The sequence below is a fragment of the Coregonus clupeaformis genome, chromosome 3 (genome assembly GCF_020615455.1).
Source record: "Coregonus clupeaformis isolate EN_2021a chromosome 3, ASM2061545v1, whole genome shotgun sequence".
In the NCBI taxonomy this organism is placed as follows: Eukaryota; Metazoa; Chordata; class Actinopteri; order Salmoniformes; family Salmonidae; genus Coregonus; species Coregonus clupeaformis.
Window position 1 is genome coordinate 1,851,766 of NC_059194.1, and position 18,854 is coordinate 1,870,619.

Consider the following 18,854-nt stretch of genomic DNA (forward strand, 5'->3'; position numbering starts at 1 on the left):
TGCCGGCCAAACCCTCCCCTACCTTGGACGACGCTGGACCAATTGTGCGCCGCCCATGGGTCTCCCGGTCGCGGCCGGCTGCGACAGAGCCTGGACTTGAACCAGGATCTCTAGTGGCACAGCCTTAGAACACTGCGCCACTCAGGAGATTAAACATATATTACATAGCATTAACCTTCCAAATCTGTCTCCATTGATAAAACATATAATACATAACATTAACCTTCCAAGTCTGTCTCCATTGATAAAACATATAATACATAGCTAAAAAAGCTACTTCCTTACTTTGACACATGTGGCAATTCTATCAAAACAGCTGTGTGGTGGGATGATTACTACTGGGATGGAACTACACACCAGTGGATTAAGTTGCGGACAAGCCTGGCTACTGAATGGTTTGACAACTAATACAGAGATTGGTCCTCTATGAGGAAGATTTGTAATGAAGGGACACCAAGACAAATCAGGGGAGAAAACAAACTCCCTGCATTTGTGGTGGCATCACGAGGTACATTATATAGGACCAGGCAGTACAATACAGTAATGACTGCTTTATAATCATCCAGAGTGGCTGTTCGCTGTACAGTGTATAACAACAGGACCTTTACAAAATATATCAACAGTGCACTGGCAGTGACAATGTACTTTCAGTCATTTCTCTGCCTTGCTGTGCAAAACTGCTCTGATGTATGACTTCTGAGTGTCAATAGAAAGCAGACCTTCTATGGAACCTTACGGAATCTTATGAAATCTCACAGAACCTTACTAACCCATGGAACTCCTGGAAGTGATGCAACAGAACCTTACTAACCCATGGAACTCCTGGAAGTGATGCAACAGAACCTTACTAACCCATGGAACTCCTGGAAGTGATGCAACAGAACCTTACTAACCCATGGAACTCCTGGAAGTGATGCAACAGAACCTTACTAACCCATGGAACTCCTGGAAGTGATGCAACAGAACCTTACCAGTTGCCGGGTGGAGGTAGAACCTTCCCCCCTCGTTGCCGGAGACGATGGAGTAGACGATGGATTCCGTCTCAGTTCCGTCTCTAGTGAGGGCAGAGACGCTGATGACATCTGACCCTACCAGGGTGGATTCTGGGATCCGGGCGGAGTACTCCTGGCTTAGGAACACCGGCTGGTAGTCGCTCAGGTCCACAACATGCACCGTAACCGTGGCAATGGAGTACAGTTGTCGGGGAAGCCCCCTGTCGGTGGCTTTGACCTTGAGTTCAAAGGTCGACCGGGTGTTTTCAGCCAGCGACCTCTCCAGGCGCAGGATACCGGAGAACTCTTCTAATGAGAAGTGGCCGCTGTTGTCCTCGAGTAGAGAATACTTCACCTCAGAGTTTATTCCTGCAGAAGGAGAGAAGAGAATAGGAGTCAGTCTGGTTGTCCTGAGCAGAGACTATTTCATATAGAGACAGAACACTATCTGGCTACTATTATCTCTATGGTATTTCACCTCAGGAGGGGAAAATAGGAATTGTCAGTCTGGTTGGTTTAGAACAACGAGTTTGGGTTTCTTCCAAAGTATACTAATAGGTAGTAACTTAATATGTAGCTAGGAGTAATAGCCTTATCAACGCTGTATCAAAACAATATGCAAGGTGCAATTATGAAGAAAACTCAAATAATAAACAGCCATAATAAACAGCCTCAGGATAATATATGATTAGATATGTGTTTCTGTACCTACAGGAGTGGCCTTGTTCCTCAGAATAATATATGATTAGATATGTGTTTCTGTACCTACAGGAGTGGCCTTGTTCCTCAGAATACCCCATAATGACAAAGTGAAAACAGGTTGTTAGAAATGTTGGCCAAAAATACACAAGTATTCAGATCCTCGAAATTGAGCTCAGGTGCATCCTGTTTCCATTGATCATCCTTGAGATGTTTCTGCAGCGACGCTCCCCATCCAAACTGACAGACCTTGAGTGGATCTGCAGAGAAGAATGGGAGAAACTCCCCAAATACAGGTGTGCCAAGCTTGTAGCGTCATACCCAAGAAGGCTTGAGGCTGTAATCGCTGCCAAAGGTGCTTCAACAAAGTACTGAGTAAAGGGTCTGAATACTTATGTAAATGTGATATTTCAAATTTTTTTTGTAATACATTTGCAAAAATGTCTAAAAACCTGTTTTTGCTTTGTCATTATAGGGTATTGTGTGTAGATTGATGAGGGAAAAAACTATTTAATCCATTTTAGAATAAGGCTGTAACGTAACTAAATGTGGAAAATGTCAAAGGGTCTGAATACTTTCCCATTGCACTGTATATACACATCAATTACGCAATACATGAAAAGCAAAACACAATCAAATGAAACAAACACATTCTTTAGTAAAAAGGCCCTCCAACATCCGCCTGAATCGCACTACAGGCTACCAACTCAACCAACTTTAAGGGCTTTTGGAGATCATTCCACGCAAAAAAAACTAAAAACAGAATGACCTAACTCAGTAGATATTGAAGGGATCTCCAGGTTTAGCCATCCCTGATTCCATGTCTGGTAACTTATACGTCTGAAGGTTAACAATGAGGTAAGGTACGGCGGAAGTTTATGCAAGAGGGCTTTATTCACAAAAAGAGTGCAATGCATCGATCTACGAGACTTCAAGGAGGGCCGGCCTGCTTTCTGATACAGAATGCAGTGATAAGTCCTGAATCTGCTGCCCTTAATAAAGCGTAGTGCACTGTGGTAAACTGCATCCAATGGTTTCAGTGTATTGGCAGCTGCATTCACATAGACGATATTGCCATAGTCTAAAGCCGGAATGAATGTTGACAATGATTTGTTTTCTGCTATTTAACAAAAGACAGGACCTGTTCCTATAGAAGAATACTATTTTAATTAACCAATTTATCAACATGTTTTTTGAAAGATAGGTTTTCGTCAATCCAGATGCCCAGATATTTATAAGCGGGGACACGATCAATGAGGGCACCATCCAAATTACATATGCATTAATTAGTGATGCGCTTGTTGACTCATAACCCGCAGTCCCAGTGGATATATCCACAGGGCGGGTGAGTTTAGGGTCATTCAATATTATGTGGATGAAGGACGGGTGGGTGGCGGTCAGGAAGTATATAGGAGAATAGTCTCTATGTTATGACCTGGGGACGTAGATAGGAGTAAAGCCTCTGCTACGTTAAGGGGAGATTGAGATTTTACCATAGAAATAGAATTACTAGATCAGACAAAGCCCCTCAAACCATACCTCAGAACGTTAATGTCCATTCCAGTCACGCTGATTCTATAGATTTTAGCCCATATAAATAGAAAAACTAGATCAGAGAAGCCCCTTCAGACTATCCCTCAGAATGGGAACGTCTACTCTATTCATTTTATCTCAACAATATGACTTACCAGTGTCAGGGTCTTTGGCGTAGATGACAGCGATGGGTGTCCTGACGGTGGTGTTGTCGAACACGCTGACTTCATAGTGGTTGTTGGAGAACTTGGGAGGGTTGTCGTTCATATCCTGGATCACGAGTAAGATGTCTGTCTGGCAGGAGCGACCGCCGCCGTCCGTGGCTTTAACTACGAGATCATACTCCATCACCATCTCCCTGTCCAGCTGGGCCAGGGTGAACAACTCCCCTGTCACAGATAAGAAGAACAAATAATTAGATGAACAGATAGATGGACTTACTTAACCTATTCCTTCTAGGTCCTAGTGGAGCAGAGGGCTTCACATACACTATGTAGATTGATAGATATGGTCTAAGAATAGATGAAAACTGACTGTAGGTGGTGGGAAAAAACACTGAGATGTATATCAAAATTGTGGGAAAAAACACTGAGAACTATATGAAAATGGTGGGGGAAAAACACAGATCTATATCAAAATTGTGGGGAAAAACACTGAGAACTATGTCAAAATGGTGGGAAAAAACACAGATCTATATCAAAATTGTGGGGAAAAACACTGAGATCTATATCAAAATTGTGGGAAAAAACACTGAGAACTATATCAAAATGGTGGGAAAAAACACTGAGAGCTACACTACCAGTGAAATGTTTGGTCACACCTACTCATTCAAGTGTTTTTCTTCATTCTTACTATTTTTTACATTTTAGATTCTTCATACAGCCACTCTTTGCCTTGATGACAGCTTTGCACACTCTTGGCATTCTCTCAACCAGCTTCATGAGGTAGTCACCTGGAATGCATTTCAATTAACAGGTGTGCCTTCTTAAAAGTAAATTTGTGGAATTTCTTTCCTTCTTAATGCATTTGAGCCAATCAGTTGTGTTGTGAGAAGGTAGACAGAAGATAGCCCTATTTGGTAAAAGACCAAGCCAATATTATGGCAAGAACAGCTCAAATAAGCAAAGAGAAACGACAGTCCATCATTACTTTAAGTCATCAATAAAGAACATTTCAAGAACTTTGAAAGATTCTTCAAGTGCAGTCGCAAAAACCATCAAGCGCTATGATGAAACTGAGGATCATGAGGACCGCCACAGGAAAGGAAGACCAAAAACACTGAGATGTGTATCAAAATGGTAGCGGAAAAACACTGAGATGTATTTCAAAATGGTGGGGAAAAGGGCCAGACAGTAGGCCTATACATTCTTTAAAAGTATCATCACAGTTTACAAAATATTTACTGAAATCTATCAAGAAGGAAACCGTGAGAAGTACAAATAAATCACAAGATTTTTACATTTCTGGTAGTCATTCACCATACTACCAGCGCCATACCATTACTTTGGGTTGAAGGCCATATCAAATAATCTCCTAGCATATATGTGATGTGAAAGGACAAATTCTTAAGATTATGAGCCCTGATTGGCTTACCATAATGAAGAGGGATTGATGATAGGCTAGTGCTATGACAAACAGGAAGTATGGTTGATGAGAAGCCAAAACACCAAACCTTTGTGGTGGTCTGACAGTGCACCATCTTGTCTTCTTGAATACCTCAGTTTATGTATTTTGTAAGAATGGAGATGTTATCTCTCAACCCAAACAAATAACGGATTTCACTTAGGGCCTCTTTTTGTTTACACCCCAAATAACAGTTGTCTCTAACCTGTCTTTTGATCAAGACGGAACTTGTCTGCGTTGGGGCCGTGGAGGGTGTAGGACACTTGTCCGTTGGTGCCGATGTCTGGGTCCGACGCTGAAACCTTCAGTATGAACATGCTTGACGGGGAATTCTCCATGACAACCTCTGTGTACAGCAACTGAAACATTGATAGTTAGCTTCATCTTAGGTCAAATTGCAGTTGTTGACATAGGCATTTCATTCATACTCAGGTAGGCTACTGCTCGTGGATGTACAGGTATGTATGAACTGTTATAAAGTCCTTATGTAGGTGTTACCGCTCTGCATGTATGACGTTGCGTAAGACGTGTAGTGTATAATCTACAGGAATCTAAATATATACCGTAGTGTCATGGCCGACTGACGTACCTGCTCACACAGAGGACTGTTATCGTTGACGTCTAGAACATGGACCTCTACAGTGGCAGGGGCCTCGAATCTCCCGTCGGTAACTGTTATCTTCAGGGAGTACTTATCTTTATCTTCGCGGTCAAGCGACTCTTTGAGGACCAGCACCCACTCCTCTCCCTCTTGCACAACGGAGAACTGGGCCAATGGGTCTCCATCTAAGGAAAAACATTTGAATGCTATAAATGGAATGTCAACGCTACCCGGAGACCTATATGGGTTTGATCATAACCACCACATCATTCTTCCTATCAATGTAGTCACTTTTACACTTAGAATAAACCATTATAGAAGATATATTGGTCTGTTATAATAAGCCATGATAGTAGATAAATTGCTCTGGAGAAGTACTGTGCCCATCTGTTTCTTATTTAAATGTTGTTCATTATGCTGATAGGCCTGAGAAAAGTACCATTCAACAACTTCAAAAAAGTGTATGTGATCGATCATTCAATCAATCCAATTAATCAATCAACAAGACTCACCTGTGATGTAGCACGTGATCTGCCTGTTCTCTTTAGTCACATCCATATCAACGGTCGTCAGGCTCATGATGACCTCCCCAGGCCTAGTGTTCTCCATGACAGACCCATGGTACACGTCCTCCGTGAACCGAGGAGGGTTGTCGTTCTCGTCAGTCACCGTCACCTCCACTAGAACTGAGGACGAGAGCTTAACCTCCCCCCCGTGGTCAGTAGCCACCACTGTGAAGCTGTAGTGTTGTGTCGTCTCACTGTCCGTTTCTCTCAGAGTAGTGATCCAACCGCTCTCACTGTCGATGGAGAAGATGTCGGTGATGTCATCGGGTTCGGCTTCCAAGGTATAGGTCACCTGTCCATTGGTGTCCTGGTCAGGGTCATTGGCAGTCACCTGAATGGATGAATGGATGAATGGATGCATTAATGAATTAAAATGAAACTGTTATTGCCCCAAAAGGGAATTTGATTTGCACATCATGAACACAGAAATCATAAAGAATTGCATACAACAGTACAAACATATTAGATCAATGAAAAAAACATATCTGAAAAAAACATACCTGGATGACGGTGGTTCCTGGTGGCGTGTTCTCAGCCAGGAAGGCCTTGTAAGGGTTGGCCTCGAACACCGGCACGTTGTCATTCACATCCTGGACCTGGATGCTGACCGACACCAGCGAGGCTACGTCGGTCCCGTTGTGGTTGCCTTGAGCAATAACATCTATCTGATACCACTTGGTCTTCTCGTGGTCGATGCTCTTCTGGACGAGTAGAGTACCGCTCTCTTTATCCAGAGCAAACACTCTGTCTCTGTTGCTCTCCACAGTGTTGCCATTGACCAGGCTGTAGATGACTGGCATATCGTAGTCAGCCTTGATCGTCCCGATCTCTGTTCCCACAGAGATGTCCTCGGCTGCGGAGAACGTGTACAGCGGCTCGGAGAACTTCGGAAGAGGGACCTCAGGTGGTACTACTTTCACCTGCACCGGAACCGTGGAGTTGTAGAACGGTAATCCGCCGTCCCGAGCCTTGACTTTGAAGTTGAATATCTTGTTCTCTTGACCTATCAGGCTCTGTTTGACGCTGACAATGCCAGTGAAGGGGTTGATCTCGATGATGTCCTCGGTCACTTCCTCTGCTTCGTCCACGGTGTAGGTGACGTCAGCATTTTTGCCGTCGTCTGCGTCGTACGCCATTATCTGAATCACGGGAGCACCTTTGTTTACAGTAGACTGGATTGAGACCTGATACTCTGATGCTTTGAACTGAGGGGCATTATCATTCTCATCGGTCAGGATAATCTTCACAGTGCAGAACGCTACTTTCCCTCCGCCATCTTTAGCCATCACCTTGACGGCGATCACTCTTTGGGATGGGTTCTCGCGATCTAAAGGTTGAGATGTTACGACCTGTCCATTCTTGTCTATGGAGAATGTCTCATCTGCCAGTTTGTTGATGATGGTGTAGTCCACGCTGCCGTAAGGTCCATCGTCAGGGTCTATGGCGGCCAGGCGAATCACACGTGTTCCAGCCTCAGCGTTCTCAGCTAGTTCCGCCTCGTAGATGTTCTTGTTAAAATAGGGGCTGTGTTTGTTAGTGTTCATGATATCAATGTTCACAGGGGCTGTGTTCTGGAAAACGCCATCTGACACGGCCACGGTGAGGTTGTAGAATGGGTCCACATTTCTCTTGCAGACTTTAGAAAAGGAGATAATTCCGGAGGATTCGTTGATGGCGAAATATCTTCCCTCATTACCTGAGAGGATCTTATACTGTAGATTGTTCAAGTCTCTGGCGTCGGGGTCCGAAGCTTGGATTTTTATGACGATGTGGCCACATTTGGCCATTTCATCCAGTGTTGCCTGATAGTGGGGCTTGGAGAAGTTTGGAGGGTTGTCGTTGATGTCGATTACGTTAACAATGACATAGGCTTCGCTGCTCAATGGGCTTGTGCCATTATCTATGGCTTTGATCTTTAACTGGAAGTGCTTCGTGTTCTCATAGTCCAACACCTGTGTTGTAACAATTAGACCACTCTGGGGATCTATTTTAAAGAAGTCCGTTGCATTTTCCCACGTCCCCAAAATATGGAAGGTTATGTCTTTATTTCTGCCCGAGTCTATATCTGTGGCTGATATCTGTAATACAGACGTGCCTATGGGTAATCCTTCAGGCATATCCACTGTGTCAGTCAGCTTGGAGAAGACTGGAGGGTTATCGTTAACATCTTCAACCTCTATTTCGACATCAGCCACTGAATAGGAGCCTGTCACAGAGTCAGTGGCTCGGACCGTCAATAGATGCATTGTCTGGCTCTCATAGTCCAATAAATCAGTGACACTCAACACTCCTGTTTTAAAATCTATGTGAAAGTGTTTTGAGGCATTCTCCTCTTCCAGATTGTAAATAAGCCGGTATCCCTCAGGGTTTCTTGCTTGTACTTGCAATATTGTGGTGAAGGGAGATATGTTTTCAGGGACTTTCAGAGGATAGAGCAAAGTCTGAAAAATGGGGTTGGTGCGATTTCTCAACGTGATACTCAGCACTGCTGAAGTGGTCCAACTGGGCGAGCCCTCGTCTGTGGCCAGGACAGTCAGGGCATATTTATTGGTGGCTTCAAAGTCTATAGGCCGCTGAAGGGACACATCACCAACGTAAGGGTCTATCCTAAAGAGATCAAAATCCTCCTCCAACAAGTACATAATAGAGCAATTTTCTCCAAGATCTCTGTCGGCGGCCATCACTTGAAAGATTACATCTCCTGGGTCCGTGTCTTCAGAGATCATCATGGACTGAGGCAGGTTCAAGAACCTTGGTGGATTGTCATTGACGTCAACTATGTAAACGTTGACGTGGGTTGTTGCCCTGCGAGGGGGGCTCCTCGTGTCTCTCACCTCCACCACTATGTCATAGACATCCTGCTCCTCTCTGTCGAAGGGGACGCCGGTGGTCTCAAGAATCCCCTGATGTTGGGACTATAGCAAACCGTCCCGTTGGGTTCAACACAGAGTAAATCAGAGGCTCGTTCAAGTGACTACCTGAAGCTCTCAACACAGCTAACGTTCTGACCGACATAGAGTTCTCCACAATGGTGACTGCATACAATCCCTGCTCAAATTCAAGATGGCCGCCTGCTGTTATGTTGGTGACGTTTATCTTAACTGTGGCAAGGTCTTTGTACAGGCCGTCAGAGGCTTTGAGCAGCAGCTGGTAAAAGGATTTAAACTCTGAAACATTGTTTACAGAGATAGCACCAGTGGAAGGATGAATGAGAAAAGCATTTTGAAGGTTGCCCTCTATGATGCTGTATGAGACAGCTGAATCTGCGTCTTGTGCCGTGACCCATACAACCTCCATCTCTCTGACAGGAGGGAAGATGATGGACGACTCGTACACCGGCGTAGCGAATTTGGGGGAACAGTCATTGAAATCCAGGACATGGACGGTGACTCTGGCTGGCTCTGCTGCGTACAGCGACCGTTCCCCTGAGTCCCGTACCTGAATGCTGAAGCGAAACTCAGGTGTTTCTTCAAAGTCCACCTCCGATATCAAAGAGAGTGTACCCATGCTGGGATCTATCTTAAAGACTTTCATCGCTTCCGGTTCCAGGATTTGGAAGACTAGGAGAGAGTTAGAGTCCCTGTCGGCATCGGAGGCTCGTATCACCAGAGGTGTGTTGCTCTCCCCCATCACCATGCTGTTTATGTGAGAGGACTCACTAATCTGGCCATGGAATATCTCCTGGAGGAACACCGGAGGGTTATCATTCTCATCTATCACATAGACGTAAACAACCGTATCTGACGAGGCTCCTGCCGAGGTGCTGGCACGCACTTTGAGTCTGTACGAGAAACATTCCTCGAAGTTGAGGCTCGTTTGGACAGAGAGAACTCCGGAGTCTGCACTGATGTGGAAGGTTCCGTTAGGGTCTCCATCTTTGATGCTGTAGTGGACTGAGGATGGGCTGGCTGCAGAGACAGTGATCACGGGAGTTCCCAGAGGACTGGCTTCACTGACTTCTGAGAAGTGCTCATCTGAGGGGAACCTGGGAGAGAGAAGAGAGAATGTTTTTTTATGAACAATTAGGAAAGCAGTACATAATATCAATAGTAGCTGATGTTGAATTATTTGATACAATTTACAAATAAAAAAATGTAAGAATGATCAAACATCATAATACTATTTTATATACATATTAACCTGGGAGGGGTTCTGTCTGATAGCAGGACGGTGATGGAGACAGAACAGAGGTCGCTGTGCTGGGGGAAACCCTGGTCTGTGGCCTTCACTGTCAGATGAAACTGCTCCTGGGGTAGGTTGTCCAGAGGCTTGGCGACAGTGATACTCCCCAGCTCGCCATCGATGTCAAAGGTGCTGTCAACATTCCCTGTAAAGATTAACAATGACCAAATAAAAATTAACTAATTATTTTACAAACATATATTTTTGTGTATAGAATGTTTTAAATTGTCAACACATTTGCCTATACGTGAGGGTAAAGTAAAAATCTATCTCAAAGAATGATTTTAGAACAGAACATACTTGTTCTATAGCACTCTTATAAAGAAAAAAATAAAAAAAAAAATAGATCATCATACTTGAAGAACTTTCACAATCCAGATCCATCATAATCTACCCCCGTAACCTCTGATCTGTGTTGTACCTGAGTGAAGGGAGTAGATAATCTGAGCGTTGCTCCCAATGTCCTTATCCAGAGCCTTGACACGCAGCACCTCTGTCCCAGCCGCAGCCTGATTGGTGATAGTGCCCTCATAGTCGGCTGCCATGAAGGCAGGAGAGTGGTCGTTGCAGTCCTCCACATAAACCACTGCCTTCACAAAGTTTCTTTTCACTGGGATCACCTGATCTCGAACCTATGGAGTTAAAGGAGATGGTGAGAGCAGGACAGAGAAGGGACATTAATCCTAGATTACCAGAAAAAAATGATTGCTATAGTGGGTAAGGCGTTGCCCAGTAACCGAAGGTCGTGGTTCTTCCGTGAGAAAAATTCTAATCTGACAGAGAGTACTTTGTGAAACGGTTGTGGTAGCTAGATACGCTGTACTTTAGGTCCTCATGTTTTCAATGTAAAGGGAGAGAAAAAAGGAAACATCACTAAAAACATTACCATCACAGTGAGCGTGTGCACAGAAAGCTTCTCATGGTCCAGCTGCTCAGTCATGACCAGCACACCACTCTTAGGGTCCAGATGGAAGTTCTTCAGGCTGTCTGGATGGACGCTGCTGTGGAGGGAGTAGATGAGTTTGCTGTTGCTGTCTTGGTCCTGAGCAGAGATTTGGAGGATGTCCTTCCATGGAGAGGTGTCTTCTGGTACTCTGACCTCGTAGATCGACTTCATGAACATGGGTCGATGCTCGTTCACGTCCACCACACGGATATATGCCTAGGAGACAGACAGACAGACAGACAGACAGACAGACAGACAGACAGACAGACAGACAGGAAGATCAACTTAATCTAAAGTTTTACCATAACAACTAATTTACCATGTATTTCATATGTATATCACCTGTGTGGTTGCGACCTGATGCCCGTCTGTAACCTGTACAGTCAGATTATAGTTGGACTTCTTCCCTGCATCCAGAGGCCTGGCGATCACGATGCTGCCTTTGTTCCTCTCAATGTCAAAGTCCTGCTCCTCATCGCCCCCTGGGAGAGAACAACAACACAGTAGATAGGAGATGGTGAAAATCAATCAACATCATCAATCACCACATACAAGGACAGTTTGAAGTTTGACAGTTAGAAATTTGACAGTTGAAAGGCCTCAGTGGAAGCCTTCCCAGAGTCCCTCAGGATGTTTGGCTACGTAAGTGTCTGTCACTGAGAGTGACCTCAGTGGAAGCCTTCCCAGAGTCCCTCAGGATGTTTGGCCACGTAAGTGTCTGTCACTGAGAGTGACCTCAGTGGAAGCCTTCCCAGAGTCCCTCAGGATGTTTGGCTACGTAAGTGTCTGTCACTGAGAGTGACCTCAGTGGAAGCCTTCCCAGAGTCCCTCAGGATGTTTGGCTACGTAAGTGTCTGTCACTGACAGTGACCTCAGTGGAAGGAAGCCTTCCCAGAGTCCCTCAGGATGTTTGGCTACGTAAGTGTCTGTCACTGAGAGTGACCTCAGTGGAAGCCTTCCCAGAGTCCCTCAGGATGTTTGGCTACGTAAGTGTCTGTCACTGAGAGTGACCTCAGTGGAAGCCTTCCCAGAGTCCCTCAGGATGTTTGGCTACGTAAGTGTCTGTCACTGCGAGTGACCTCAGTGGAAGCCTTCCCAGAGTCCCTCAGGATGTTTGGCTACGTAAGTATCTGTCACTGAGAGTGACCTCAGTGGAAGCCTTCCCAGAGTCCCTCAGGATGTATGGCTACGTAAGTGTCTGTCACTGCGAGTGACCTCAGTGGAAGCCTTCCCAGAGTCCCTCAGGATGTTTGGCTACGTAAGTGTCTGTCACTGAGAGTGACCTCAGTGGAAGCCTTCCCAGAGTCCCTCTGGATGTTCGGCTACGTAAGTGTCTGTCACTGAGAGTGACCTCAGTGGAAGCCTTCCCAGAGTCCCTCAGGATGTTCGGCTACGTAAGTGTCTGTCACTGAGAGTGACCTCAGTGGAAGCCTTCCCAGAGTCCCTCAGGATGTTTGGCTACGTAAGTGTCTGTCACTGAGAGTGACCTCAGTGGAAGCCTTCCCAGAGTCCCTCAGGATGTTTGGCCATGTAAGTGTCTGTCACTGAGAGTGACCTCAGTGGAAGCCTTCCCAGAGTCCCTCAGGATGTTTGGCTACGTAAGTGTCTGTCACTGAGAGTGACCTCAGTGGAAGCCTTCCCAGAGTCCCTCGGGATGTTTGGCTACGTAAGTGTCTGTCACTGACAGTGACCTCAGTGGAAGGAAGCCTTCCCAGAGTCCCTCAGGATGTTTGGCTACGTAAGTGTCTGTCACTGAGAGTGACCTCAGTGGAAGCTTTCCCAGAGTCCCTCAGGATGTTTGGCTACGTAAGTGTCTGTCACTGAGAGTGACCTCAGTGGAAGCCTTCCCAGAGTCCCTCAGGATGTTTGGCTACGTAAGTGTCTGTCACTGAGAGTGACCTCAGTGGAAGCCTTCCCAGAGTCCCTCAGGATGTTTTGCTACGTAAGTGTCTGTCACTGCGAGTGACCTCAGTGGAAGCCTTCCCAGAGTCCCTCAGGATGTTTGGCTACGTAAGTGTCTGTCACTGAGAGTGACCTCAGTGGAAGCCTTCCCAGAGTCCCTCAGGATGTTTGGCTACGTAAGTGTCTGTCACTGAGAGTGACCTCAGTGGAAGCCTTCCCCAGAGTCCCTCAGGATGTTTGGCTACGTAAGTGCCTGTCACTGAGAGTGACCTCAGTGGAAGCCTTCCCAGAGTCCCTCAGGATGTTTGGCTACGTAAGTGTCTGTCACTGAGAGTGACCTCAGTGGAAGCCTTCCCAGAGTCCCTCAGGATGTTTGGCTACGTAAATGTCTGTCACTGAGAGTGACCTCAGTAGGAAGCCTTCCCAGAGTCCCTCAGGATGTTTGGCTACGTAAGTGTCTGTCACTTAGAGTGACCTCAGTGGAAGCCTTCCCAGAGTCCCTCAGGATGTTTGGCTACGTAAGTGTCTGTCACTGAGAGTGACCTCAGTGGAAGCCTTCCCAGAGTCCCTCAGGATGTTTGGCTACGTAAGTGTCTGTCACTGAGAGTGACCTCAGTGGAAGCCTTCCCAGAGTCCCTCAGGATGTTTGGCTACGTAAGTGTCTGTCACTGAGTGTGGCCCCACTGGCTTTATGGGAGGAGTGAGTGAGAGTCCATGTGGCAGTTGTGACACACAGGTACACTACCGGTCAAAAGTTTTAGAACACCTACTCATTCAAGGAGGTTTTCTATATTTGTACTATTTTCTACATTGTAGAATAATAGTGACGACATCAAAACCATGAAATAACACATATGGAATCATGTAGTAACCAAAAAAGTGTTAAACAAATCAAAATATATTTTATATTTGAGATTCTTCAAATAGCCACCCTTCGCCTTGATGACAGCTTTGCACACTCTTGGCATTCTCTCAACCAGCTTCACCTGGAATGCTTTTCCAACAGTCTTGAAGGAGTTCCCATATATGCTGAGCACTTGTTGGCTGACTTTCCTTCACTCCGTGGTCCAACTCATCCCAAACCATCTCAATTTGGTTGAGGTCGGGGGATTATGGAGGCCAGGTCATCTGATGCAGCACTCCATCATTCTCCTTCTTGGTAAAATAGCCCTTACACAGCCTCAAGGTGTGTTTTGGGTCATTGTCCTGTTGAAAAACAAATGATAGACACACTAAGCCCAAACAAAGATGGGATGGCGTATCGCTGCAGAATGCTGTGGTAGCCATGCTGGTTAAGTGTGCCTTGAATTCTAAAAAAAATCACAGACAGTGTCACCAGCAAAGCACCCCCACACCATAACACCTCCTCCTCCATGCTTTACGGTGGGAAATACACATGCGGAGATCATCCGTTCACCCACACCGTGTCTCACAAATACACGGCGGTTGGAACCAAAAATCTCCAATTTGGATTCCAGACCAAAGTACACATTTCCACCGGTCTAATGTCCATTGCTCGTGTTTCTTGGCCCAAGCAAGTCTGTTCTTCTTATTAGTGTCTTTTAGTAGTGCTTTCTTTGCAGCAATTCGACCATGAAGGCCTGATTCACACAGTGCCCTCTGAACAGATGATGTTGAGATGTGTCTGTTACTTGAACTCTGTGAAGCATTTATTTGGGCTGCAATTTCTGAGGCTGGTAACTCTAATGAACTTATCCTCTGCAGCAGAGGTAACTCTGGGTCTTCCATTCCTGTGGCAGTCCTCATGAGAGCCAGTTTCATCATAGCGCTTGTCACGGTTTCGGCCGAGGCTGCTCCTCCTCCTGGTTCGTGCAGGCTTCGGCGGTCGTCGTCCCCGGAGTACTAGCTGCCACCGATCTATGTTTCATGTTCGTTTGGTTTGGTCTTAATGTTGTACACCTGTGTCTAGTTAGTCCTCGTTAGTGTTCTATTTAGTTCTCGTTGTGTGTGTCTGTGTTTGTGTGTGATTGCGCTTCTGTTACGTGTTGGAGCTACATTTTCCCTCCAGTGTTTGGAGTGGTTACTTTGCACATGTTTTGTGCGCCGTTTATTTTGTCGCCTGTGTGCGCGTTGTATTCACCTTCAGGCTTATTGTGCTTTTGTTTGTGTGAATTTTGCACTAAAGCCTTTGGACTGAGCCTCTGCGTCCTGCGCCTGATTCATACACCACACCCACCTTCAGCACACCTTGACAGAATCACACACCATAATGGAATCAGCAGGAGCGGCAGAGACGCCTGTGTCGCTCGAGGAGCATATCCGTGGACAAGATGGCCAGATTCGACAACTGGAGACCGCTCTACAGGAGGTAATCTACACCTTGCACCGATGGGAGGCCAGCCGGGTACCCACACCTCCACCTACCCTGCCCACCCCATCGGTCGGTCCACCAGTCCTAGGTTCGGAACCCAGGGGATTCGGCTCTCGCTCCCGAGGGCGTATGACGGAACAGCTGCCGGGTGTCAGGGGTTCCTCCTGCAGGTGGAGCTCTACCTGGCCACTGTACACCCGGTGCCCTCGGGACACGAGCGTTTCCGCCCTCATCTCCTGTCTCACGGGCAAGGCGTTGGAGTGGGCTAACGCCGAAGTGGAGGAGAATGGACGCCAACACCATGACCTACGAGAGTTCTCCCGCCGCTTCAAGGCTGTGTTCGACCATCCACCTGAGGGCAAAGCGGCGGGGGAGCGTCTAGTCCATTTGAGACAGGGGAGGAGGAGCGCACAGGCGTTCGCTCTAGAGTACCGGACTCTAGCGGCTGATGCAGGGTGGAATGAACGGGCTCTCATCGACCATTTTCGATGTAACCTACGAGAGGACGTTCAACGTGAGTTGGCCTGCAGGGATACCCATCTTACCTTCGACCAGTTGGTCGATATGTCCATCCGTCTGGACACCCTGCTGGCCACCCGTGGACGTCCCGAGGGGAGTCCGTCCATTCCGCCCTCCGGCGCCTCCGAGCCGAGCCCTATGGAGCTCGGGGGTGCCGGCGCTAGAGAACGGAGTGGGAGGAGCCCGAGGGGGCCTGTCTCCTGCACCAAGTGCGGTCGTGGAGGGCACACTGCGGCCAGGTGCGGTGGAGGGTTCTCCGGGGTAGAAGACAACAGGCCACGCACTGGGGGGGCCTCCCAGGTGAGTAGACGTCCCACTTACCCAGAGCTTTCTGTTGCGCACTTTTGTATACCTGTGTGTTTTCCACAGGTTGCACCTCATTCCCAGCATAAGGCGCTCGTAGATTCAGGCGCAGCTGGGAATTTTGTTGATCGGAAGTTTTGTTTTGAGTTAGGGATCCCTCTCCTACCTGTTGACAAACCTTTTCCCGTTCATGCCTTAGATAGCCGTCCGTTGGGGTCGGGGTTGATCAGGGAGATCACAGCGCCACTTCGGATGTGTGCGCAGGGGGGTCATGAGGAGACTATACAGCTGTATCTGATCGACTCTCCTGCGTACCCAGTGGTGCTGGGGATTCCCTGATTAAGCACCCACAACCCTGCTATTTCGTGGCAACAGAGGGCTCTCGATGGGTGGTCTGCTCGGTGCGAGGGGCGATGTCTGGGTGTTTTCCGTGGGGGCGACTTCAGTGGAGAGTCCAAACCAAGTGCCCGCACTGCACATTCCGCCTGAATATGGGGATTTAGCTCTCGTGTTTAGCAAAACTAAAGGCGACGCAGTTGCCTCCTCATAGACAGGGGGATTGTGCGATTGATCTCCAGGCAGGAGCAGCGTCCCACGGAGCCATGTGTATCCTTTGTCTCAAGAGGAGAGAAAAGCTATGGAGACTTACATAGCCGAATCTTTGAGACAGGGATACATTCGGCCCTCCACTTCTCCCGCCTCCTCGAGCTTCTTTTTGTGAAAAAGAAAGATGGAGGGTTGCGCCCGTGCATTGATTACCGTGGTCTCAATCAGATTACTGTGAAATACAGTTATCCACTCCCTCTGATTGCGTACCATGACGGAGTCATTGCATGGAGCGCGGTTTTTCACAAAACTGGATCTCAGGAGCGCGTATAACTTGGTGCGCATTAGGGAGGGTGACGAATGGAAGACAGCGTTTAGTACCACGTCAGGTCATTTCGAATATCTCGTCATGCCATATGGGTTGATGAATGCTCCATCAGTCTTCCAATCCTTCGTAGATGAGATTTTCCGGGATATGCAGGGACAAGGGGTGGTCGTGGTACATTGATGACATTCTGGTGTACTCGTCTACCCGAGCCGAGCATATAACCCTGGTGCGTCGTGTTTGAGGAGGCTGTTGGAGCACGACCTATATGTCAAGGCAGAGAAATGTCTGTTTTTCCAGGAGTCGGTCTCCTTTTTGGGTTATCGGTTGTCCCGTCAGGGGGTGAGAATGGAGGTGGATCGTGTGTCCGCTGTGCGTGATTGGCAAACCCCAACTACTGTAAAAGAGGTGCAGCAGTTTTTGGGCTTTAGCAATTACTACCGGAGGTTTATCCGGGGGTTTTGGACAGGTGGCAGCTCCCATCACGCCCCTTCTGAAGGGGGGTCCGTGCGACTGCAGTGGTCGGCCGATGCGGACAGGGCCTTTAGGAGACTGAAGGACCTGTTTACGTCGGCTCGGTGCTGGCGCATCCGGATCCCCGTACCCTTTCAGGTTGAGGTAGACGCGTCTGAGGCTGGTATAGGGCCGTTCTCTCTCAACGGTCCGGCACGCCACCTAAACTCCGCCCCTGTGCTTTTTACTCTAAGAAGCTCAGCCCGGCGGAGCGTAACTATGACGTTGGGGACAGGGAGCTGTTAGCTGTAGTTCAAGCCCTTAAGGTGTGGAGGCATTGGCTTGAGGGGGCTCAACACCCTTTCCTCATTTTGACTGACCATCGGAACCTGGAGTACATCCGGGCAGCGAGAGACTGAACCCTCGCCAGGCTCGATGGAGTATGTTTCTCACCAGGTTCGTATTTAAAATCACGTACATCCCTGGGTCCCAGAATGGCAAGGGCAGATGCGCTGTCCCGGCGGTATGACACGGAGGAGAGGTCCGTTGAGCCCACTCCCATACTACCGGAGTCTTTCCTTGTGGCACCGGTGGTGTGGGAGGTCGATTCCGAAATCGAGCGAGCGTTGCGCACGACCCCAGCCCTCCACAGTGTCCTGAGGGTCGGAAGTACGTTCGCTCGAGATTCGGGATCGACTCATTTACTGGGCCCACACGTCACCCTCCTCTGGACATCCGGGTATCGGCCGGACAGTGCATTGCCTTAGCACTAAATACTGGTGGCCCACTTTGGCTAGGGATGTGAGGGTTTATGTCTCCTCCTGCTCGGTGTGCGCCCAGTATAGGGCGCCCCGACATCTGCCCAGGGTAAGTTACAGCCCCTACCCGTTCCACAACGACCATGGTCCCACCTCTCGGTGGATTTTGTAACAGACCTTCCCCTCTCTCAGGGAATACCACCATCCTGGTCGTTGTGGACCGGTTCTCTAAGGCCTGTCGTCTTCTCCCTATGTCGGGTCTTCCTACTGCCCTACAGACTGCTGAGGCCCTATTTACCCACGTCTTCCGGCATTACGGGTCCCCGAGGATATAGTGTCTGATCGAGGCCCCCAGTTTACCTCCCGGGTGTGGAGAGCGTTTATGGAGCGTTTGGGGGTCTCGGTTAGCCTTACCTCGGGGTACCACCCGGAGAGTAACGGGCAGGTAGAACGTGTCAACCAGGATGTGGGTAGGTTTCTGCGAGGTCGTATTGCCAGGACCGGCCTGAGAGTGGGCGCGTTACATTCCCTGGGCCGAGATGGCCCAGAATTCTCTCCGCCACTCCTCTACCAA

General features: G+C 47.8%; 1 protein-coding gene across 1 annotated transcript in view; it reads right to left on the reverse strand.

The window, feature by feature from the left end:
• Positions 1–18,854, reverse strand: part of LOC121538809 (protocadherin Fat 2-like) — a 65,496-nt gene that overhangs the window by 24,769 nt on the left and 21,873 nt on the right. Inside the window, 11 exon segments of the mRNA XM_041846979.2 lie at positions 972–1,361; positions 3,380–3,613; positions 5,053–5,206; positions 5,437–5,633; positions 5,961–6,345; positions 6,515–8,917; positions 8,919–9,999; positions 10,155–10,341; positions 10,618–10,828; positions 11,083–11,358; positions 11,485–11,624. Coding sequence (XP_041702913.2) covers positions 972–1,361; positions 3,380–3,613; positions 5,053–5,206; positions 5,437–5,633; positions 5,961–6,345; positions 6,515–8,917; positions 8,919–9,999; positions 10,155–10,341; positions 10,618–10,828; positions 11,083–11,358; positions 11,485–11,624 — 5,658 coding nt within the window.